Here is a 26,166-nt window from a genome sequence, read left to right on the forward strand (position 1 = left end):
GATTTTTCATTATTTTTGGATAACTCTGTACTCGTCTTCCTCCACTGATTCCATTACACAGACGTAGATTGCAAGATATGAACTTTAAGTAACTCTTTAAGGTTGCTAACATAATGGAGGGGAAAGGTTCAAAGAAATACAAAGAAAAAGAAATTGTTGTTTTATCTGAATTAAGCTAATAGTATATGATATTAGATATTAACATAAATTATACTGAATCTATATGAACAATATAATGCAAATATCATTGTAAACAAGAATAATGTTTACTTAAAAATTTATCCCTTTCCACATTTCCTTAGCATTCCATTTACATACAAGCCATTTTGAGGAAAAATAACTTTTCACTCACCAATGTGGAGGTTTGTGAGGCATCAGCCAAATCCCCTGAGATCTCAGGTGTTCGCGTGTTGTTTGGGATTCTGTGAGGGTTACGGGCTATCGCTTCACACCAGCCCAGCATTTTCTCCTTCCTCTTATCCCTTTTCAATTTCTGAAATTCTGAAAATAATTTACATTCCCTGAAACAGGTCACTTATTTTAGTTGTCTGTTTTTGGAAAATGCACATAATTGAAATTAAATAAGTAACGTTATGACGTACTAATGGAGACATTTTATTTTAGTCAGAAGTTATGGGGGCAAGGGGAGAAGAATATGCTGATTATTAATAATATCCTAAAGACACAAAGCAATGAAAACAGTACATATAGATTCAAAGAGCCTAACATATTTTATATTCCAATTTGTGACGCTTCTAGACTGTGGGAATTCCTTGCATCAGGTTCTAGGTATTATTTTCAAGAATCAGTATATAACATGAGTTCTTACCTTGGGAGCTAAAAACAACTCCAGTTCCTGATATATATACATATTTCAATGACATCTAAAATTAGGCAGAACTTTTCAGCTGAATGCCCTACAGATGCAAAATAAATTGAACACCAGTCAGTGATAAAGACTACTCATTCTGGCAGTGGCATGATTATCTCCCTCATAAAGTTCTGCCAACTGAAGAAGGAGAAATTTTACTGCAAGCATGGTATAGGCAGTATATGACATCCATCACCCCATCACCAGGACAGTCTATTCAAAAGTAATAACTTAAAAATTTTCCCCACTGTATCCTGAGTAAAAGTATTCTACAACTCTTTCTAGCTTTTCAGAATATTCCATTTGGGGAAGTTTTTGTTTCTGTTTCTCATCTCTGAAAAAATATTATGAACAATGACTTTTTAATGTGATGGAGAAAACATTGTTTCCCTTGTAAAGTTTTATAGCCTACTTTTCCACTCCACCACACTCAGTAATTAGAAATAGTTTATTGCAGGTCTTTAGTTAAATGCATTACACTGTCAATTAAATATCAGAAATAATGTGGAGTAATTATTTTTCACAGCATCCAAAGCAATTAGCAATCTGGCGGTTTATAACATTTCAGAGATTCAAAATAGCACATTTCATAGCACTAAGAAAAGTAACATAAAGAAAGGTTGCACTAACAGATTGATGAGTTATTACTCTAAATGACAAAATACTCAAGTTAAATGGATCTGAAAAATGTAAATAGGGCAGTTATAAACAAAAACAAAAACAAAACTTATTCGGGCAGTTCAAGATGGCAGCATAGGAAGACCCTGAACTTACCTTCTCCCATGGACACACCAAATTTATAGCTACATATAAAAAATTCTCTCTGGAAAAAATGTGAAAACCAGCTGAACAGCTCCTCCACAACAAAGAATAAAAAGAACATACTGAGATGGGTAGGAGATGCACAGATATGGTCTTGCCAAAAACCCTGCCCTCAGTGTAGAGACCCACAAGCAAGAGGGATCTCACAAATTAAGAGCATATCCCTGAGAAGCAGGGGACACAAGCCTCACATCAGGGAACTCAACACTTAGGATTTGCACCAGAGATACAAGCCCCCAAAAGTCTGGTTTGAAACCAAAAAGTCTTATATCCAGGAGACCCGAGGGGCCATAGGAAACTGAGACTTCTAACCTAAAGGGTTTGCACAGGCTCATTTGCCCTGGGACCCAGCACAAAACAGCAGGTTGAAAATGGTTAACAATGTATGAAGAAGATTCACTGCCCACCCTTAAAGCATCTCTGGAGGGTCAGAGGCCTATTGGAACTCTCTCTAGGAACAAAGGTGTTGGTGTGTGTAATTTTTGCATTCTCGCTCTACCTTGCCTTCACTGACTGCACTGACCCTCAACCCTGACATGCTAAACCCAGCAGGTGGGCATGCTCCAGCCTGGTGTTTCCCCACAGCCCTGCCCTGCTAAGCCCATTAAAGGCAACAGGTGCATGTAGTCCTTTCAGGGTATGTCACTTGAACACCTGGCTCCGGTGGCCATGGGAGCTTGCGTTTCTGGGCTCCATGGGACTGAAACAATCAAAGACAGTTCTGGGAAAGCTCTAACCCCAAGGCACTGAAATACCTGCCATCTTTCTGTGACTACTTCTTCAAGACAGAGAGAGATAGCTGTTTTGCCTAATACACAGAAACAGAGAGTGAAGCAAAGTGAGAAAACAGAAGAATAAGTTCCAAATGAAAGAACAAGATAAAACCCTAGGAAAAAAGTTAATGAAATGGAGATAAGTAATTTCCTTGATAAAGACTTCAAAGAAATGGTCATAAAGATACTCACCAATCTCGGAAGAAGAATGGATGAAAGGAACAAGAAATTCAACATGGAGATAAGAAAATATAAGAGAGTACCAAGCAGAAGTCACAGACCTGAAGAATACAATAACTGAACTGAAAAATATACTAGAGGAGTTCAACAGCAGACTAGTTGATGCAGAAAAGAAGATCAGTGACCTGGAAGACAAAAGCAGAACTTATCCAAACACAACACAAAAAGAACAAAAAAGTTCAAAAAGTGAAGACAGCTCAAAGGCCCTATGGAAAAACATTAAGCAGAACAAGATCTGCATTATAGGGGTCATATAAACAATTAAAAAATACCTTGAGATGAATGAAAATAAAAATTCAACATATCAAAATCTATGGGTTGCAGCACAGTAGTTCTTCCCCCTAAGAGGGAAGTTCAGGCCTACCTCAAGAAACATGAAAATTCTCAAATACTATCTAACTTTACACCTAAAGGAATAAGAAAAGGGGAACAGACGATGCCCAAAATTAGTAGAATGAATGAAATAACAAAGACTAGAGCAGAAATAAATAAAATAAAGACTAAAAGGACAACAGAAAAGATCAGTGAAACTAAGAGCTGGTTATCAACAAAACTGATAAACCTCAGCTAGATTAACTAAGAAAAAAAGGGAGGCTCATAAATGAAATCAGAAATGAAAGAGAAGTTACAACTAATCTCCCCAAAATACAAAGGATCATAAGAGACTACTGTGAAAAATTATATGCCAACAAATTGGATAACCTAGAAGAAATGGGCATCGTCCTAGAAACATACAATCTTCTAAGATGAGATCATAAAGAAATAGAAAATCTGAATAGAACAATTGCCAGCAAGGAGATTAAATCAAAAACCTCCCCTCAAACGAAAGTCCAGGACCAGATGGCCTCACCAGTGAATTTTACCAAACATTCAAAGATTTAATACATATCCTTCTCAAACTCTCCAAAAAAATCAAAGAGGAGGGAATCTTTCTAAACTCATTTGACAAGGCCAGCATTACTCTGCTACCAAAACTGGAGAAGGACACCCGCCCCACCCCACACACATACAATGATAGACCCATATCCCTGATGAACACAGATGCAAAAATTCTCAACACAATATTGGCAAATCAAATTCAATAACATATTAATAAGATCATACATCATGATCAAGTGGGATTTATCCAGGGATGCAAGGATGGTTCGACATCTACAAATCAACCAACATGCTACACCACATTAACAAAATTAAGGATAAAAATGGACTCTGAAAAACAAACTGAGGGTTCTAGAGGGGAGGGGGGTGGGGGGATGGGTTAGCCTGGTGATGGGTATTAAAGAGGGCACGTTCTGCGTGGAGCACTGGGTGTTATGTACAAACAATGAATCATGGAACACTACATCAAAAACTAATGGTGTAATGTATGGTGATTAACATAATAATAAAAAATTTTTAAAAAATCATATATGATCATCTCAATAGATGCAGAAACAGCATTTGAGAAAAGTTCAATATTCATGTTTGATAAAAACTCTCAACAAAACATGTATAGAGGAAATATACCTCAACAAAATAAAGGCCATATATAACAAGCCCACAGCTGACATCATACTCAATAATGAAAAGATTTTAGCTTTTCTTCTAAGATCAGGAACAGGACAAGGGTGCCCATGCCTACCATTTTTATTCAACATAGTATTGAAAATCCTAGCCAGAGCAATTAGGCAAGACAAAGAAATAAAAGACATCCAAATCAGAAAGAAAGAAGTAAAACTGTCACTTTTTGTGGGTGAGATGATTTTATATATAGAAAACCCTAAAAACTGAACCAAAAGTCTTAGAACTAATAATAAAATTCAGCAAAGTTGCAGCATACAAAATTAATATACAAAAATCTGTTGTTTTATCTACTTACAACAAACTATCAAAAAGAGAAATTAAGAAAACTATCCCATTTACAACTGCATCAAAAAGAATATGACCTAGGAATAAATTTAACCAAGGAGGTGAAAGACCTGTACACTGAAAACTATGAGAAACTGATGAAAGAAACTGAAGAAAACACAAATAAATGGGAAAATATTCCATGCTCATGGATTGGAAGAATTAATGTTGTTAAAATGTCCGTGTTACCCGAAGAAATCTATAGATTCAATGTAGTCTCTCCCAAAATTCCAATGGCATTTTTTCATAGAAATTGAACAAATAATAATAAAATGTGTATGGAACCACAAAGGATCCCAAATAACCAAAACAATCTTGAAAAAGAAGGACAAAGCTAGAGGCAACATGCTACTTGTTTTCAAACTTTATTACAAAGCTACAGTAATCAAACAGCCCAGTATTGGCATAAAAACAGCCTGCTTCTCCCTCCCCCACTCTCCCTGCTTGTGTTCCCTCTCTCACTGTGTTTCTCTCTGAGACACATAAATCAATGGAACAGAATAAAGAGCCCAGAAGTAAGCCAATGCATATACTCAATTAATTTATGACAAATGGGACAAGAATATACAATGGAGAAAGGGTAGTCTGTACAACAAATGGTGATGGGAAACTGACAGCCACACATAAAGAATGAAATGGGACCAGTATTTATACCTATACACCAAAATTAACTCAAAATAGATTGAAGAATCGAGTGTAAGACCTGAAACCATAGAACTCTTAGAAGAAAACATAGGCAGTAAGCTCATGACATCATTTTTGGCGATATATTTTTGAATCTGACTTCAAAGGCAATGGCAACAAAAGCAAAAGTAAACATTTGGGACCACATCAAAATAAAAAGCTGCACCATGAAGGACACCACCACCAAAATAAAAAAGCAACTTACTGAATAGAAGAAGATATTTGCAAATCATATACACAATCAGGGGTTAATATCCAAAATATATAAAGAATTCATATAACTCAATAACAGTAACAACAACAAAATGACTAAAAAATAAGCAGAGGATCTGAATAGACCTTTCTCCCAAGAAGACATATGGATGGCCAACAGGCACATGAAAACATGCTCAACATCATTAACCATTAGGGAAATACAAATCAAAACTACAATGAGATATCACCTCATACCTGTCAGAATGGCTATTATCAAAAAGGCAAGAAATAACAAGTGTTGGTGAGGATGTGGAGAAATGAGAACCCTTGGGCGCTGCTGGTGGGAATGTAAACTTGTGCACCCACTATGAAAACAGAATGACAGTTCCTCAAAAACTTAAAATAGAACCAGCACATGATCTAGCAATTCTACTTCTGAGTATCTTAAGAAAATGAAAACACTAATTTGAAAAGATATACGCACCTCTGTGTTCACTGAAGCATTATTCACATTAGTCAAGATATGGAAACAACCAAAGTATCCATCAATGGATGAATAGATAAAAAAAAATGTGGTATATATGCACAGTGGAATACTACTCAGACATAAAAAGAATGAAATTTTGCCATTTGTGACAACATGGATGGACTGCGAAGGCATTACACTAAATGAAATAAGTCAAAGACAAACACTGTGTGAATTCACTTATATGTCAAATCTAAAAAACAAACAAATTTTCAAAACAAAGCTCATAAATGCAGAGAACAGATTGGTGGTTGCTGGAGGGGAGGGGAGCTGAGGGGTGGACAAGAAGAAGTCAGAAGGTACAAGTTTCCAATCATAAAATAAGTGAGTCGTGGAGATGTAATGTACAGCATGGTAAATAGAGTCAATAATATTGTTTGCATACTGTGTAACTTTATATGGTGATGGGGAAAGCAGACCTATGATCATTTCACATTATATGCAAATATCAAATCATTCTGTTGTATACCTGAAACAAATACAATACTGTATGTCAATTATACCTCAATAAAAACACCTTTCATAAAAATTAAGTTTAAGATATTCAGTGGAATGGATTTCTTAATAAGATTATCAATCTGAGTGAATCATTCATTTGAGGTACAGGGAAATGGTGAAGGGAGCTTGAAAACAATTGCTTGAATGAGCAACAATTAATGTTCAACCATTCAATTGCTTGAGATTTTATTGAAAATTCTTATCTATGTTATACAAAATCTGCATAACCGACTAATTCACACTCCACAGAAAGTAAATATTTCCACATTCCCAGTACACAGTATCTTGGTTACTCATCAGCTTTTAATTACATTTCTTGAAGTGTGCTAAGAGTAAATGAAAATGAGTATCTTTATTCAAAGGCAAGGAGTGAAATGATACATAATGACCAAAACAGTTTAATCAAGTATAAACAAATGTTCTACTTGTAAATCATTTGCCATTTTTAAAAAAAAAAATTAACTCTATAATTAAATATCACTTCAGTATTTATAATAGAATGCTGAATTCATGCATGAATAAAAAGCATAACAAAGTGGCCCACAAAATTATGATTATCATCAGTACACAGTCTGGGATATGTTTTTAAAGGCAACCAACTTCTTAGTTCCCACTCAGTCTTTGAGATTAAATAAGACAGTTTAATTTCATTTGTAGCACGCTTTTGTGGCCGTGGTGGTTGTAGTTATGTTCCTCCTTATTCAGTTAATGTTAATCCTGAAGTATTTATTGACCCCCTACTCTATTGTGGGCACTGAAGTAGGCATGGAAGAGCTACGCTTTCATTTTTTGTTTGAGTTGGATTCAGCGCAACATTCCAGAGAATTTTAATTTCTAAAAGTAACTAAGATCTCTCTGACTCTCTAATTTTTAGATTTGTGAAATTATTTGCTCAATTCCAAAGCAACAGCCTGCTCCTCTTGGTCTTACATCGTCCTCCCTGAAGTTAGCCTGTGCAAATCATCTTCCTGAACGGTTTTGTCGAACTGCTATCAACAAGACATCACGCCAAGAACTATTAAATTTTGGCTCTACTTGATGAAGTTGTCTAATAACATGTCAACTGCATTCTAGTTTTCTTTTACATGTAACAATTATCCTAATTCTAGAATGACCAAGTAGGCTAAATACTTCAACAAATTAAAATACATCTTGTTTTGACCTAAATAATATATTCATAAGCATCACAGAATATTCACCATAGACACTGTAATCTCTGTTGTGGGAAAAAAAGAAAAAAAATTATACATGGCTAGGGTCCGGAAGATGGCAAAGCTTATAATTAAATTTGAACATATTCATAGAAATATTAACAAAGAAAGCTAAATGTGTAGAATCATAAAAGCAATCCAATTCCAGAGTTTCACTTTAGCTTTTTATTACATGAATTAAGAATATATGAAAACAAGAAAAGATGTCTATATAATAAACATCTACTGACTTTACCAGTTACTTTAGAAGCAAAGAATTCTATCTGGAAGAAAACAAAGTTTAAATGGCCTTAAAAAAAGCAGCATGGCTATAGGCAAATTGAAAGGGAGAGACAGGGAAGAAAAGAAGAGATCCATTGCCTCATCTCATGAATTCCTGTGAGTAAGAGACGGTGATAGTTCTCAAAACAGTATCTGCTTTTCTGTTTTTACAAAACCTTCAGACTGTAGGTCTCATTTTAAAGATATCTTTTTTGCATCAGTGATGATAATGTAGAAATTTCAGAAATCGTTTAGATGATTTGAGATAACTGAAGGGTTAATACTGTTAACTCCTGAGCCTTGTGGACCAACGTTCTTCCTACACAGTTCTGGAGTACTTATTGTATTCTTAGGTGTAAGAACGTACTATCAGTCGGAAGGGTAGGCAAATTGTGAGCATTTATAATTAACCCTAAAGCACTTTAAACTATAAGTATCAAAAGTAATATATCAGAATAGGAAAGTGGTCATTAAGCATTCATGTTAATTGCTATCTAACCATTAAACCAGGCTAATGTGAAGCGCAGCAATGAGCAACTTATATAATGACCACAGGAAATCGAGACTTAACTAAGCTTAATTTTAATATGCTACTTCACGCAGATATTTAATTTAATAAATAGGAGCACAGTGCATCCTCTGTGAACTAAATTGACAACAAATTAAAATTAGGAAGAAAAAATGCAAGGCAATTGGGTATATCTCATGGAGAATAAATTACTTTTAATTCAGGAGCCATTTACTGAATACTTCCTTTGTGCCAGACAGTGAGCTCAGAACTATCGGTACAAGGATTAAAGAGATCCAGAGCATAGAGCTGGTCGGGGAAAGTGACAAATAAACGAACTTTTGATAGCAGTGCAATGAGTACTATGAAAACTTTAAGAAAAGACACTTGTCGTAGTATCAACTGAAGGAAAAGGTTTATTTTAGATGAATTTCCAAAGAAAAGAAAATTACAAATAATTTACATGACCATTAAAATTATTACTATTCCAAAGGTTTCTGCTACTACTAGCTGTGCTTGGAACTCCAGGAGGGTCATTCACATCATAACACCTACAAATGGTGCTGTGCTTCGAGGGATGCTTTTCACATAAAACACCATGTGATTCGTGCTCCTGGAGTTGTATAGTCTGGCAGAGAGAAAGCCTTGCTCATTTTTCCCAGTGAAGCTTATTATACATACTTTATTGTACCCCAAGCCTAATGTAATTTAATCTTCCCAGCACACACACACAAAAAAAGATGTAGTTGCCTACCTCTACCTTGCTTCTCTACCTTCTCAACTATTTCCTTTCTAAAATTTGCCAACCATATCCTACCCGGCGTAGTTAAGGGTTTCGCCAAATGCTCCCTCACTTCACCATGCACATATAACCGAGAGAAGTGGCTCCATCTCATAAGACAACCATCCTCAAACTTGAGACTTGAGAATAGTCCTTATCTAAGGATTTGAAAGGATTTTTCAATTGAAAATTTTAGAGATTTTTCTGTACATTTCTTTAGCTAAGTGTTATTAAGAAATATAAATCTCAGGGCACCTGGGTGGCTCAGTTGGATAAACATCCAACTCTTGGCTCGGATCAGGAGATCAAGCCCCGTGTTGGGTCCATGCTCAGTGTGGAGTCTGTTTGAGGTTCTCTCTCTCTCCCTCTCCCTCCACCCCTCTCCCTGCTTGCACTCACTCTCTCTAAAATACATAAATAAAATATTTTAAAAAGAGAAATATAAGTCTTAACTTTTGAACACTTTCTACCCCCCAGAATAATAATGAAGTCAATCTCCATTATGAAAGAAATAACTCACAAATAAGGGAAGGAAGGGCCAGTTGGGAATATGTTTCCCTTCCTCATTGAACTGCAATATCTCTGAGAATTAATGTTTGTTCCTTAGAGTAGTGTGTGTGTGTGTGTGTGTGTGTGTGTGTGTGTGTGTGTGTGTGTGTTTCAAGAGTACTCCTTAGATACTCAGAAAACTATTACATGCATGCCTAAAATGCACACCAACTGCAACCCTGGATCCCTGTGTGGATATTCTGAAGTGTTCACATACAACTATGAGTTGCTCTTGAGGGCTTGAGTGCTAAAGACCACCAAAGACTATCTACTGAGGATGAATTTGGGAAGTATTTAGACCAGATAGTCTTTAGACAAAATAACTCTATTTAAGTTTACTGCTATGAAATTGTTAGAGTAGGCAGTTAGGTTCTAGCAGGGTAACTGGAGGCCAGCAATGAGGAAGTCATGGCCAGCTATCAGGAAAGTCACAGGCTTGTCCTGGCAGCACTCCACAAGTAGCTGGATCAAACTGGACAGGCCCAAGATGGTGGATGCCATGACAGGAAACCCCTGACCAAATTAGGAAGAAAAAGCATGAAATCCTGCTTCCCTGCCCCAAGTAATGAATATTTCACCCCCTTGTTAGCAACTGCCCACAAAAGATAGAACCCAAACCCCAGGGTGCAGTTCTCTCTTGATCTTCCCTGCTCTCACATCTTGAGAGTGTACTTTCACTTTAATAAACTTTCCCACGCTTGTTGTTCACCTCCTGTATTGCATGTCTGTCCTTGAATTCTTTTTCGTGACAAGACCAAGAAACTTCAGGGTCTGGGGTCTCCCCAGTTTACCCAGCAACAAAATGAAGATGTGTCCTGAGGACCTTCTGATTTCTATGAGTTGGATGTGAAGTTTCTCAAAGTGAGTGTTCATAGTTGTATTGTAGGGTGTGAAACTCTAACTGACATAGAGCCCAATAAACAACTGCTGATGATAAAATGAGTAAAATAAAGAAGAGCTCTTCTTTGAGTAAAGTTAGGCAATGGGAACACCATAAGGCAACTCATAGTGAAGGTTTAAATTCTTAAGTGCTTTTTTTAAAAGATTTTTTATTTATTTGAGAGCGAGAGTGAGTGAGAGAGAGAGAGAGCATGAATGGGGGAGGGTCAGAGAGAGAGGGAGAAGCAGACTCCCTGCTGAGCAGTGAGCCCCACTGTGGGGCTTGATCCCTGGACTTCAGGATCATGACCTGAGCCAAAGGCAGATGCTTGACCTACTGAGCCACTCAGGCGTCCCGTTCTTAAGTGCTTTTTGCTTGAACTATAGAAAAGATATCTAGATATATATAAAAAATATATATTAGATATATATAAAAATGTATATATGTATTTTTAATAATTTCCCTCTCTACCTTACAATTTACTTTTAGAGGCATCAACCCTTCTGGGAAGTCTTATAAGTTACTCTAGCCTTGTAAAGAGGCCTGGTGGTGAGTAAATAAATGGCATAAAAGGAAGTAGGATTCTCATTGCCTCCTCTGGTAAGGCATTGCAAAGAGAAGTTTTCTAGTTTAGGTTCTGACATGTAGAGTTTGAAAATCATCACTCCCATCCTTATAAAAAGATAAAACTGAACAAACTGAAAATCAATTAGTTTTCTTGGAACCATCAGAGAATGAGATTGTAGAACAAACCTCCACTCCAAAATATGTAGAGACAGGTGAATACAGAGAATCATGGCCAATTTCAGAATACATGAAGAGAAGCTGCTGAAACCATAAACTGGTGGTGACATACAGGAATTCCAATGTATTATTGGAGGCACAATGTGGACTATCTTGAGAATAAGAACTTCCTGGAGGCTGCATTCTTAATGAAGTCCCCACACTTTGCTGAGTTTTACTACCGGGAAACCTACCTAGATCTCATGATAAATAGCTGAGAAAGATACCACTGTGGCACTGGCAGGGAAAAGGGAAGAGGAACCATGATGAAATGCCCCTAGAGCACTCCCATAATGAAGACTTACTCAAGGGAAATATCTTAGCAGAGTCATATTAACCTACTTGAATGAAGGGCATTTCTCCCACGCCAAGCCTTTATAGCCTTCCTACCTCACCTACGGTGGGGAGGAAAGCAAAGAAACACATGTGAAGGCCACAGCCCAGGAACACAGGCCATTAAAAGACTTAGATTTAATCATAAAATTATAGTACACTTCTCATCTATTGTGCCTTACCATCATACCAACAGGGCTTCAGGATAATAACAACAGATTACAGATGAAAAAATTGAATGTGGGGCGCCTGAGTGGCTCAGTTGTTAAGCGTCTGCCTTCGGCTCAGGTCATGATCCCAGGGTCCTGGGATCGAGCTCTGCATTGGGCTCCCTGCTCCGCGGGAAGCCTGCTTCTCCCTCTCCCACTCCCCCTGCTTGTGTTCCCTCTCTCGCTGTGTCTCTCTCTGTCAAATAAATAAATAAAATCTTTAAAAGTCAACAGGACAAACACATAGATGCTAGGAGAATCTGCAGTATCTGATAGCTATAACAAACATTAAATAGAGCTCAATTTCTAGTCAGGATAACAGAAATGCTCAAGAAAGCTGCATTTATTTCAGTTTCCATTGCCTAATATACCATATGTGGCTTTCAACAAAAAAATTTGAAAGCATATTAAAGCAAGAAAAAAACAGTCTAAAGACACATAAAAAGCATCAGAAGCAGAGTCAGATGTGACACAGATATTGGAATTATCAGATAGGGAATTTACAATATTCAAAATTAATATATTAAGGGTTGTAATTGAAAGAAAGTAGACAATATGTAAGAATAGATGGATAACACAGGCAGAGAGATAAGAACTCTAAGAAAGAATCAAATGGACATGGTAGAAATAAAAACACTGCAACAGAAATAAAGAATGTTTTGATGGGTTCATTAGTAGACTGAACATGCCCAAGTAAAGTTCGTCGAACTTTCAGATAGAACAACAGAAACTTCTAACTCAAATGCAAAGAGAAAAAAGATAAAAAAAAGGAAGAAAAAAAGAGCAGAATATCCAAGAACAGTGGGACTGTTTCAAAATATGGAACACGTGCATAATTGGAATAACAGAAGGAGAAAAAAGAGATAATAAATTGGAAGAAATATTTTCAAGATGAAAGGTTAATATACAAAATTCAATCACTTTCCTATATACCTGTATGCCTATATACTATCAATGAACAATTGAAATTTGAAATTAATTACAATAGCTCCAAAAAAAATATTTAGATATAAATCTAACAAAATAGCTACAGGGCCTATATGGAAAGCTACAATATTTTGATTTTAAAAATCAGAGAAAATCTAAATTAATGCAGACATATTCTGGAAGACTCAATATTGTTAAGACCAGAACACAAACCCATCAAAATCCCAGCAAGCAATTTTATAGATATTGACAAACTACTCTGAAGTTTATATAGAAAGGCAAAATACATAGAATAGCCAACACAATAGTGAAGAACAAAGCTGAAAGACTCAGACTATAAGCTTTAATATTTACTATCGTTACACTAATCAAGTCACTGTGATATTGGCAAAAGCAAAAAGCACATAAAACAATGGAACAGAATAGACAGTCCAAAAACAGACTCACAATTATAGGCAACTCATCTTTGAAAAAGAGCAAAGGTAATTCAATGGAGAAAAGATAAGTCTTTTCAGTGAATGGTTCTGTTTCCGGACACCCACATGTAAAAAACCAAATCTAGACACAGAACCTTACACCTTCCACCAAAATTAACTCAAAATTAATCACAGACCAAATTTAAATGCAAAACTTCTGAAAGAAAACAAAGGAGAAAATGTGGGTAACTCTGGGTTCAGTGATAAAGTATTAGACACAACGCTAAAATCATGATCTGTGAAAGAAAAAAATGATGTTAGAATTTGTTAAAATTATAAATTTCTATCTGTGAAAGACTCTTAAGAGAAGAAAAAGGCCACAGACTGGGAGAAAATATTTTAAAACTGCATATCAGATAAAGAACTTGTATCCAAAATATACAAAGAGCTCTTAAAACTCAACAATAAGAAAACAAACAACCAAGTAAAAAATGACAATCTGAACAGACACCTCCCCAAGAAGATACACAAATGGCAAATAAGCATAGGAAAGATGTTCACCATCATGTCATTAGGGAATTGCAAATAAAAAGAATGAGATACCACTATACACCTGTTAGAATGGCTCAAACCCAACAAACTGAAAACACCAAATGCCAGCAAGAATACAAAGCAACAAGAACTCTCATACATTGCTGGTGGGAATGCAAAACAGAACAGCCACTTGGAAGACAATTTGGTCGTTTCTTACAAAGGTAAACATAGTCTACCATACAACCCAGCAATTGCCCCTGTAGCTTTCTACTCAATTGATTTAAGAACTTATGTTTCCACTGAAACTTGTACATAAATGTTTATAGTAGCTTTATTCATAATTGCCAAAACTGAGAGCAGCCAATATATCCCTCAATAAGTGAACAAATTGTGATGCATCCTTATAATGGTATTTTATTCAGAAATTTATTTTATTGAGAAATAAAAAGGAATGAGCTCTTAAGTAATTAAAAAAAGGCATGGATAAATCTTAAACACATATTGCTATATTAAACAAGCCAGTCTGAAAAGGGTTACTTTATGTATGATTCCAATTATATAACATTCTAGAAAGGGCAAAACCATATCAATAGTAAAATGACCCATGGTAAGGCAGTGAAACTATTCTGTATGATACTGTAATGGTGGATACCTTAGACTATACATTTGTGAACATCTACAGAACTTCAAAGCACAAATCATGAACCTTGAAATGTATGCAAATTAGGCCATATCATTTAAGAGGCTGGGGGATCCCAAGATGGCAGTGAAAAATACAATCCAGGTATACTACAAACGAAGGGAACTATCACCCTGAAGAGTGTGAGAGAAATGTGCTGACCTAAGTAAGTTTAGAATTAAGTGAGGTCTGTAAGACTGAACCAAAAAATATTATACATAGGCATTGTGCTCTAGTTCATAAAATTGTTACCTATGAAGGTATGGATTCACAACTGTGAAACAGCTGTACACATATACTGGAACTGAACAATTAAATAAGTGGTTGGCAGATAATAAGGGCCAGGTTTCTCAGTATTGGAGTGGAAGGTTATAGATAAGCAAGGGGAGAAGACACATGCCGTGTGGCATTAGAGATGGAGACATCAGGATGATTTGAGTTGGACACATCAGTATGAACTCACGTTTAGAATATATACATAGGACTACATATAGAAATATTTATAAGTATGTGTATATACATGTGTTAGTATACATACATACATCTCCTTGCTCTGTCAGTTGAGAAGGCCTAGAAGCAATGACACTCCAGTAGCACTGAATATACCTAGTGACCAGATTTTGGTTTCTAATACTATTTTCCAATAAAAGGAACAAGGACCGCTTGGATAAATGGCTGATTCCAGGATTGGGACAGGAAATATACAAGATAAGCCTGGAGCAATTCATAGTGCCAGAAAGTAAGGAAAGGCTGAGAAACAAAACAAAACAAAAAACCAAACACAATTAGGGATATATGCCAAAGAAACACAGGAGCTGAAGCTGGAACTATCTGAAAAGAAAATAAAGTGGTATCAGATTGTAACCTAAAGCATAAGATAAATATCCATGAGTTCATATTGATATCAATAAATGATGGAATAAAGAAATAAATGGAGAAGATTAGACAAATCTCTCAAGAAGAACGAATATAATGAAAATGGTACTTTACGTCTGGGGGTCTTCTTCCCCAAAACCTATAACCCCAGTCCAAAAATCAGAAAAATTATCAGAAAAAGCTCATTTGAGAAACATTCTACATAAAACCTGACCAATAATCCTCAAACTGTCAAGATGTTCAAACAAGGCAAGTTTGAGAAACTGTCACAGCCAAGAGGAACCTCAAGAGACATGAGGATTAAATGTAATGTATCCTTAATGGGATGCTGAAAGAATGACATTAAGTAAAAATGAAGAAAGTCTAAAAAAAGTACAGACTTTAGTTAATTTTAATGAATTAGTATTGGTTCATTAGTTGCAACAAATATACCATACTAATGCAAGATAATAACAGGGGAAACTGGGTAGAGTACATGGAAAGTCTGTATTATGTTCATAATTTTTCTGTAAATCTAAAACTATTACAAAACTTTAAAAAAGCCTATTTTAAAAAATGAAATGAGGATTCTACTTTTCAGGTCTGTGAAAACTTTTATACTTTATTTCAATATGTAATTCTAATCAATAGCCAGTAGAAAAGTGCACATATGCAAAGACTAATGATTTAATTACTCCCCAAAAATTGTTCTAAATTATATGGTTCAGGCACTTATTACAGAGAAAGGTTGTAGATGAAGTTAGAAATTTTGACTGGAATTATTTTTACCTTCATAGGAAAAATAAATAAATAAGCACAGGATATTGTTAGAAGAATGTGTATTACTTGTTTAGTATTAAAAAGTGACTAAAGTTCAAAACTAAAATGAGATGTCACCCACAACTGTCAGAATGGCTAAAAGTAATGACACAGGAAACAACAGGTGTTGGCGAGGATGCAGAGAAAAGGAAACCCTTTCAGGTTGTCGGTGGGAATGCAAACTGGAGCAGCCACTCTGTAAAACAGTGTGGAGGTTCTTCAAAAAGTTAAAAATAGAGCTACCCTACGACCCAGCAATTGTACTAGTAGGTATTTAACCAAAGAATACATAAATACTGATTCGAAGGGATACATGAATCCTGATGTTTATAGCAACATTATCAACAGTAGCCAAATGGAAGAGCCCAAATATCCACCTACTGATGAAGTGGTGGATAAAGATAAAGAAGAAGTGGTGTGTATATATACAATGGAATATTACTCAGCCATACAAAGAATGAAGTCCTGCCATTTACAATGAAGTGGATGTAGCTAGAGTGTATTATGCTAAGTGAAATAAGTCAGAGAAAGATAAATACTATAGGATTTCACTCATATGTGGAATTTAAGAAACGAAACAGATGAATGTAGGAAGGTAAAAAAAGAGAGGCAAACCAGAAAACAGACTCTTAACTATACAAAACAAACTGAGGGTTACTGGATAGGAGGTGAGTGGGGGGATGGGCTAAATAGGTTATGGGGATTAAGGAGGGCACTTGTTGGGATGAGCACTGGGTATTGTATGGAAGTGATCAGTCACTAAATTTTATACCTTAAACTAATATTCAGAACATTCGATCCCAAAGCAACGGAATACACATTCTTCTCGAGTGCCCATGGAACATTCTCCAGAATTGATCACATCCTAGGTCACAAATCAGGTCTCAACCGGTACCAAAAGATTGGGATCATTCCCTGCATATTTTCAGACCACAATGCTTTGAAACTAGAACTCAACCACAAGAGGAAAGTCGGAAAGAACTCAAACACATGGAGGCTAAAGAGCATCCTACTAAAGAATGAATGGGTCAACCAGGAAATTAAAGAAGAATTAAAAAAATTCATGGAAACCAATGAAAATGAAAACACAACTGTCCAAAATCTTTGGGATACAGCAAAGGCAGTCCTGAGAGGAAAGTGTATAGCAATACAAGCCTTTCTCAAGAAACAAGAAAGGTCTCAAATACACAACCTAACCCTACACCTAAAGGAGCTGGAGAAAGAACAGCAAATAAAGCCTAAACCCAGCAGGAGAAGAGAAATCATAAAGATCAGAGCAGAAATCAATGAACTAGAAACCAAAAGAACAGTAGAACAGATCAACGAAACTAGGAGCTGGTTCTTTGAAAGAATTAACAAGATTGATAAAACCCTGGCCAGACTGATCAAAAAGAAAAGAGAAATGACCCAAATCAACAAAATCATGAATGAAAGAGGAGAGATCACAACCAACACCAAAGAAATACAAACAATTATAAGAACATATTATGAGCAACTCTATGCCAGCAAATTAGATAACCTAGAAGAAATGGGTGCATTCCCAGAGATGTATCAACTACCAAAACTGAACCAGGAAGAAATAGAATACCTGAACAGACCTATAACCACTAAGGAAATTGAAGTAGTCATCAAAAATCTCCCAAGAAACAAAAGCCCAGGGACAGATGGCTTCCCAGGGGAATTCTATCAGACATTTAAAGAAGAATTAATACCTATTCTCCTGAAACTCTTCCAAAAAATTGAAATGGAAGGAAAATTTCCAAATTCATTTTATGAGGCCACCATTACCTTGATCCCAAAACCAGACAAGACCCCATCAAAAAGGAGAATTACAGACCAATATCCTTGATGAACATGGATGCAAAAATTCTCACCAAAATACTAGCCAATAGGATCCAACAGTACATTAAAAGGATTATTCACCACGACCAAGTGGGATTTATCCCTGGGCTGCAAGGCTGGTTCAACATCCGCAAATCAATCAACGTGATACAACACATTAACAAAAGAAAGAACAAGAATCATATGATCCTCTCAATAGATGCAGAAAAAGCATTTGACAAAGTACAGCATCCTTTCTTGATCAAAACTCTTCAGAGTATATGGATAGAGGGTACATACCTCAATATCATAAAAGCCATCTATGAAAAACCTACAGCGAATATCATTCTCAATGGGGAAAGGCTGAGAGCTTTTCCCCTAAGGTCAGGAACATGGCAGGGATGTCCACTCTCACCACTGCTATTCAACATAGTATTAGAAGTCCTAGCCACAGCAATCAGACAACAAAAAGAAATCAAAGGCATCCAAATCGGCAAAGAGGAAGTCAAACTCTCACTCTTTGCAGATGATATGACTGTATGTGGAAAACCCAAAAGACTCCACCCCAAAACTGCTAGAACTCATACAGGAATTCAGTAAAGTAGCAGGATATAAAATTAATGCACAGAAATCAGTGGCATTCCTACACACCAACAACAAGACAGAAGAGAGACAAATCAAGGAGTCGATCCCATTTACAATTGCACCCAAAACCATTAGATACCTAGGAATAAATTTAACCAAAGAGGCAAAGGATCTGTACTCAGAAAACTATAAAATACTCAGGAAAGAAATTGAAGAAGACACAAAGAAATGGAAAAACGTTCCATGCTCATGGATTGGGAGAATCAACATTGTGAAGATGTCAATGCTACCTAGAGCAATCTACACATTCAATGCAATCCCCATCAAAATACCATCCCCTTTTTTCAAAGAAATGGAACAAATAATCCTAAAATTTGTATGGAACCAGAAGAGACCCCGAATAGCCAGAGGAATACTGAAAAAGAAAAGCAAAGCTGGCGGCATCACAATTCCGGACTTCAAGTTCTATTACAAAGCTGTCATCAACAAGACAGTATGGTACTGGCACAAAAACAGACACACAGATCAATGGAACAGAATCGAGAGCCCAGAAATGGACCCTCAACTCTAGGGTCAACTTATCTTTGACAAAGCAGGAAAGAATGTCCAATGGCAAAAAGACAGTCTCTTCAAGAAATGGTGTTGACATAATTGGACAGCCACATGCAGAAGAATGAAACTGGACCATTTCCTTACACCACACACAAAAATAGACTCCAAATGGTTGAAAGACCTAAATGTGAGACAGGAGTCCCTCAAAATCCTAAAGGAGAACACAGGTAGCAACCTCTTCGACCTCAGCCACAGCAACTTCTTCTTAGAAACATTGCCAAAGGCACAGGAAGGCAGGACAAAAATGAACTATTGGGATTTCATCAAGATAAAAAGCTTTTGCACAGCAAAAGAAACAGTCCACAAAACCAAAAGACAACCCACAGAATGGGAGAAAATATTTGCAAATGACACATCAGATAAAGGGCTAGTATCCAAAATCTATAAAGAACTCATCAAACTCAACACCCAAAGAACAAATAATCCAATCAAGAAATGGGCAGAAGACATGAACAGACATTTCTCCAAAGAAGACATCCAAATGGCCAACAGGCACATGAAAAAGTGCTCAACATCGCTCGGCATCAGGGAAATCCAAATCAAAACCTCAATGAGATACCACCTCACACCAGTCAGAATGGCCAAAATTAACAAATCAGGGAATGACAGATGTTGGCGGGGATGTGGAGAAAGGGGAACCCTCCTACACTGTTGGTGGGAATGCAAGCTGGTGCAACCACTCTGGAAAACAGTATGGAGGTTCCTCAAACAGTTAAATTAGAGCTACCATTCGATCCAGCAATTGCACTACTGGGTATTTACCCCAAAGATACAAATGTAGGGACCCGAAGGGGTACGTGCACCCCAATGTTTATAGCAGCAATGTCCACAATAGCCAAACTGTGGAAAGAGCCAAGATGCCCATCGACAGCTGAATGGATAAAGAAGAAGTGGTATATATACACAATGGAATATTATGCAGCCATCAAAAGGAATGAGATCTTGCCATTTGCAACGACGTGGATGGAACTAGAGGGTGTTATGCTTAGTGAAATAAGTCAATCAGAGAAAGACATGTAACATATTACCTCACTGATATGAGGAATTCTTAATCTCAGGAACAAACTGAGTGTTACTGGAGTGGTTGGGGGTGGGAGGGATGGGGTGGCGGGGTGATAGGCATTGGGGAGGGTAAGTGCTATGGTGAGCGCTGTGAATTGTACAAGACTGTTGAATCACAGATCTGTACTTCTGAAACAAATAACGCAACATATTTTAAGAAAAAAGAAAAAGAAGAAGATAGCAGGAGAGGAAGAATGAAGGGGAGTAAGTCAGAGGGGGAGACAAACCATGAGAGATGATGGACTCTGAAAAACAAACTGAGGGTTCTAGAGGGGAGGAGGGTAGGGGGATGGGTTAGCCTGGTGATGGGTATTAAAGAGGGCACATTCTGCATGGAGCACTGGGTGTTATGAACAAACAATGAATCATGGAACACTACATCAAAAACAAATGATGTAATATATGGTGATTAACATAACAATAAAAATTTAAAAAAAGAAAGAAGAAATGAAGAGAGTCAAAATAAAGAAGATACTTTCTATATACTAATGAAAAACAAACACTTACGTACCAACACTGAACACTCTTAACATTGTTTTCACACAAAATGTGTAAGAATGCTTTTTAGAGGAGCGCCTGGGTGGCTCATTCATTAAGCATCTGCCTTAGGCTCAGGACATGGTCCCAGGGTCCTGGGATCGAGCCCCACATTGGGCTCCCTTCTCGGCGGGAGGCCTGCTTCTCCCTCTCCCACTCCCCCTGCTTGTGTTCCCTCTCTCACTGTGTCTCTCTCTGTCAAATAAATAAAATAAAATCTTTAAAAAAGAGAATGCTTTTTAAGAAATGCATTAAGATCTGGTTTTAGAGAAGGACATTTTGTGAGAATATCACAAAAATTGCAAACTACTTTAATGACAAATAAGATGTGGCACCAAACCAGTGAATATAAGATATATTGTGGAAAACTATTCAACAGTTGATGCTAAAAAAGAAAAATAAACGTTAATTTGAATACATCAAAACTCATGAGCTTTTGCAGAGTTCTACTGTCACTGTCTAATTTCACCACAAAAGAGAAAAGAATATACATATATACACATAAACAAATGTGTAATTTGGAACTGATTTCATGAGAGCTAAATCTGGATATGGGAATAGTAACTTTTAAAACAGCATCTGTGAAGATCCATCTGAAGACAAGTTTGACATTTAAAATGTATTCTGTTTCATTGTGGAGAGAAACGTTGAACTGCTGATAAAAGAAAAAAAAGGAAACTTTGTTTTTTGACACAGTAAAATAAAAAGGGACGTTGGTGGAGTTTATACCCCTTTAAAGATTGTCTGTGTGATTACAATCAACCTCAGAGGATGTTTTTTTCCAGAAAAGATGAATAGAGTCATGTGAAATAGACAGAAAGCTCTAATATGACACTATGCCCTGCTGCTATATTCCTGACTACACGGTTTTCAGTAACATTTAATAAATTCTTTACAATATGCCAAAAGGCTTCTTAAAATTTATTTCATAATGCATAAGAAGTGTCTGAAGCTTTAAACAATAGCCTAGAAGGAGCAAATTTACTGCAGGCAAAGAAAAAAGACTTCTAGAGACACAGAAAAGAACCAGGAAGGCATGGTGTAGTTCAGGAATTACATGAGTGAGTTCAGTAACACTGAGATGTCATGCTTTATTCCCCCAATCATATTCCAGAGCCATGATAACTTGAAGGATATTTGCAAGCTTAACTAGGGCCTCTGAGAGGCCAGGTATAAATAGCAGACTATTCCTTAGGGAATTTGTTACAGAGATGCTTAATGACCTTTGGCCATGATAAATCTCAGTAACAAGAGCAATCCAACAGATTTGCTCAGATGATGAGCAAACCAACTCAACTTTGCACATCCAGGAGGTTGCAGAAATGAAGCCCTGACTGAGAGACTACAATTCCAGAACAGATGTAAAATCTGCCTCAGAGCCATTAATCTCTTGCTTTCTCTGACCCCAGAATTCACCATCAAATGAAAACACAAATTACATATTATACTTTGCTACTGTTGAAAATTCTCTCCACATAGTTTCTGTCAGACAACAAGGGGGATAGAAAAATCCTGAAATAAAAAAGCATTTTCAAGCAGTTCATCTATTAAAGAATATTACTAAGGTCTATTTTTTAAGATAAAAAATACTAAGTCTATTAAATAATATTAAACCAATGACTACTCGATATTACACAAAATTATGTAGCTATATTTATGAATCACTTCATGATTTAGGTAAGTTGATATAATACCATGCCCAGATTTTATAATTTTAAAAGTCAAGACTCTCTTGTCATTAATATATACTGTCCATGCCCTGGTGTACCCCAAGATCTCAAGCTGATACCTTACTTAGTCAACTGTAAGCAGGTTGGAAGAATAATATGGGAGATTGGCATCTTATGAAATAGTGAACTCTCTTAAGCCTGTCTTTGAATACGAGAGAAATGTAAAACCTAGGAAATTTACATACTTAAATACTGGTCTTATTCTAGGAATTTGGTTACTGAGTCAAAGGTCCAACACATAACCACACTTCACATTGTTTAACAGTCAATTTTCTGGTGAAACAGGATTTCCACGTAGTTCAAGTACAAAAATATAAGAAAAAAATAATGATTGATAATAGAATTAGTTTCCAATCTTCCATACAGAGTTTTTCTAGATTCCTGTGTTATACTTAAAGTGTCCACTTGCTCCAAATGACTATTTTCATTAAGATGTGTTTGTTTTCTATTTGAAAACTTTTATCATTCGAAACAATCCCATTTTCTATTACTCTTTCCATTGTCCAACTATATTTAGGATACAGACAAAATAGAGCAGAGCTATTGAATTTCTGCCTAGTACTCAAGTTTTTGGTTTTGTTTATTGGTATACTATGAACAGTGTTTTTCATACTGCAGTATGGAAACATTATTTAAAATTAATTAACTTATATGACAAAAAATCTGAAATGCACATTTCTTCCCTGATTGCTGTCCCATTTACCCAACATTATAATGAGATAAATTAAAAGAAACTCAGTCTAGAGATGTTGCCTTTCCCATACTAGCTCTGAGAAAGATTAAGATAGATTGAAACCAAAGAAAACAATCAATGAAACAAATCATCGGCTTTCATATGTGAGAAACAAAGTACCTTTTTTTTCTTAGGTACTATGGTAAGATTCTCATTCACAATCATATTTGAGAAGTTGGTACTAAGCAGCATTGTTTTTTTACATGGTCTGGCACAACGAGAGGTGTTTCATGAAAGATCTAATTGGAGGGTACCTGGGTGGCTCAGTCATTAAGTGTCTGTCTTCAGCTCAGGTCATGATCACTGAGCCCCGCATCAAGCTCCCTGCTCCGTGGGAAGCCTGCTTCTCCCTCTCCCACTCCCCCTGCCTGTGCTCCTGTTCTCGCTGTGTCTCTCTGTCAAATAAATAAATAAAATCTAAAAAAAAAGGCCTAATTGGGGAAAAAAAATCAAATTGTTTGGGTAGAGTAAAATAGTGCAACTAATATTTGGCTGGTTTTATGTCTATCTATTTTAATGTCAAAACTACTTATTAAGTACCTTCTTGCTCACAGTGCTATGTGGGGATCATGCGGAGAAATTTAATACAAGTCTTTGCCATCTGGAGGACTTCATAGTACAAGGGACAGAAAAGTGAAAGGCAGAATAGATGAGTGAATTACCATGAAAGACACAAACATTTTAAAATAAACTTATCACATTGGTTTATTATCTTAAAGTATATGTATGTGATTCTATAAAATCACGCATGGAAGATAATGGTTCCAAGACATGCATTTGATATCTTCATTTACATTATATGAAAATTTTATGCTTACTCTTTTATTATGTAGTTCTACAAAATATATCTTCATTTGTTAATACTTGAGCCCAGGGATTATTAGTTAATGGGCAATCCAAAATCAAATGCCAGTAAAAGTTTGTTTTGTACAGTTTATTAAAATGACTAATTTCATGACATATAATGTCAAAAAATAATTGAGTTTTATTAGGCAAGGAAGGATATTTGATACCGGAGTTTATTATTAATTAATTTAGTCAAGAAGAAGCTTAAAGGAAAAAAACTTAAGATAAGTCATACAATAAAATCAAACATTTGATGGAATTGGATGTTTTACTAGACACAGGGGAACAATTCTAAATATGTCAGTGTCATTAAATTCTAATTGAAAATAACCTTAGGTATCTTTCATTGTTTTGGCCAAACCTTTTCTCATATGCAAATTGAATGTTTTCTGGAGCTGTCTAAGCACGTGTGTCACCTTGAAGTAAAACTAAGTTGATTGCCTGCCCAAAGGGAAGACAAAGATGACACTTGATTAGAATGCAAAGCCAAAGAACACTTAATTTTTCATTTAAATCTATGCAAGTAAACTCTTGAAAACTGGTAAATCTGTACCCATAACAGAAGATGAAATCAGAGTCTTTGGACAGCTGATTGGAAACTGAAAGCTCTCAACAAAGACTTATCTGATGCAAGAAACACTTGAAAATCATGCTTGCCTTTTCTACAACAAATAGATAGTGGGGCAGGTGACTTCTTTGCTTTTACATCAGAAGAGATTATATCACAGTATTGCTATATCTTTAACTAAAAGATAAATATGGTAAACTACAAATTATCTGCATTCAAGAAGCGTTTTTGCCAAAACACATCATCCATATTTTACTTTGAAGATATAATTTCAAGAAAAAAAAAAAAACGCTGAACTCAACAGAAACAGTAGCATGGCAGTTGCCTGGGGGTGGGGGAAATGCAGACAAGTTGGTCAAAAGGTACAAAGTTTCAGTTATAAGATGAAAATTTTATGAGAACCTGATACATACATGATGACTCTAGTTAATAATACCGTATTGTCTACTTGAAATTTGCTGAGAATGAATCTTAAATCTTAAGTCTTCTCAGCTCACACACACACACACACACACACGTGAAAGTAACCATTTGAGGTGATGAATGTGTTAATCAACTTGATTGTGGTAATTACATATGAATTTACAATTCATATGTACGACAAATCATCGTATCATACACTTTAAAAATATAATTTTATCTGTCAATTGTACTCAAAGTTAGGAAACAAAAAACAAAAATTATTAAAATATACTTTCAAGATAGTCAATACCAGAATACCAGAAAATATGTGTGTGTGTGTATATATATATATATATATATATAGTCATATGTTGTGATATTTCTCAGCATTTATTTCAAAATAATGTCATACTAGAAATATTAAATTCACTAGAAACTGGAAAAACAATAAACTTCTTAAGGTTTTTCTCCAGCTAATGGCTGATAGTATCTCTCCTCCTATCAGACTGATAAAATTGAAGCCTAAGTAAAGTCTGTCTGTATGCTTTTCCTCTAGCAAGGTCACAACTCCCGGTAATGGTAGTAGGGGTTAGGGTGTGCGGTAAGGGGACCAAGTTTAACTGTTCAAAACGAAAAGCTTCCTAGAAACTGCACTGCTTCTTATTTATGTGTCAATCCAGAGTCCTTTAGCCCCTGGGACTTGGCCCTTTGCTCACATCACAGCCCTTTGGCTTTTGCAGCTATTGCCTCATTTCCCAATACCTGTAGTTATCTCAGACTCATTTCAAGAGTCAGGCTTTTGTCAGGGCTGGGCTTCTGCCTGGCGTTGATCAAGCTCCTCATTGGTGGGAGCTGCAGCTGCTCTGACAGTCTGTGTTACCTGACGGTAATTCACGGGAGCTCTGGCTTCTCCAGCATCTGCCTTTAGTGGCCTGGCCACACAATCCAGAAGTGTGCAATTTAATGCCCCCGGGGGAAAAAACTAAGATCAATGAGAGACATAAAATGTAAAAAAGGACACAGTATTCC

General features: G+C 36.3%; 1 protein-coding gene across 6 annotated transcripts in view; it reads right to left on the reverse strand.

The window, feature by feature from the left end:
- The window catches only part of MARCHF1 (membrane associated ring-CH-type finger 1), an 858,143-nt gene that overhangs the window by 310,979 nt on the left and 520,998 nt on the right, over window positions 1–26,166 (reverse strand). For all 6 annotated transcript variants that reach the window (XM_073892451.1, XM_073892452.1, XM_073892454.1 and 3 more), the window contains one exon: window positions 353–501. In XM_073892451.1, coding sequence (XP_073748552.1) covers window positions 353–463 — 111 coding nt within the window. In that variant the 5' untranslated portion in view covers window positions 464–501. The remainder of the gene's footprint in view (window positions 1–352; window positions 502–26,166) is intronic.

This window comes from Callorhinus ursinus, unplaced genomic scaffold, assembly GCF_003265705.2.
Source record: "Callorhinus ursinus isolate GAN/ISIS: 27379988/994484 unplaced genomic scaffold, GSC_fseal_2.0 scaffold4, whole genome shotgun sequence".
In the NCBI taxonomy this organism is placed as follows: Eukaryota; Metazoa; Chordata; class Mammalia; order Carnivora; family Otariidae; genus Callorhinus; species Callorhinus ursinus.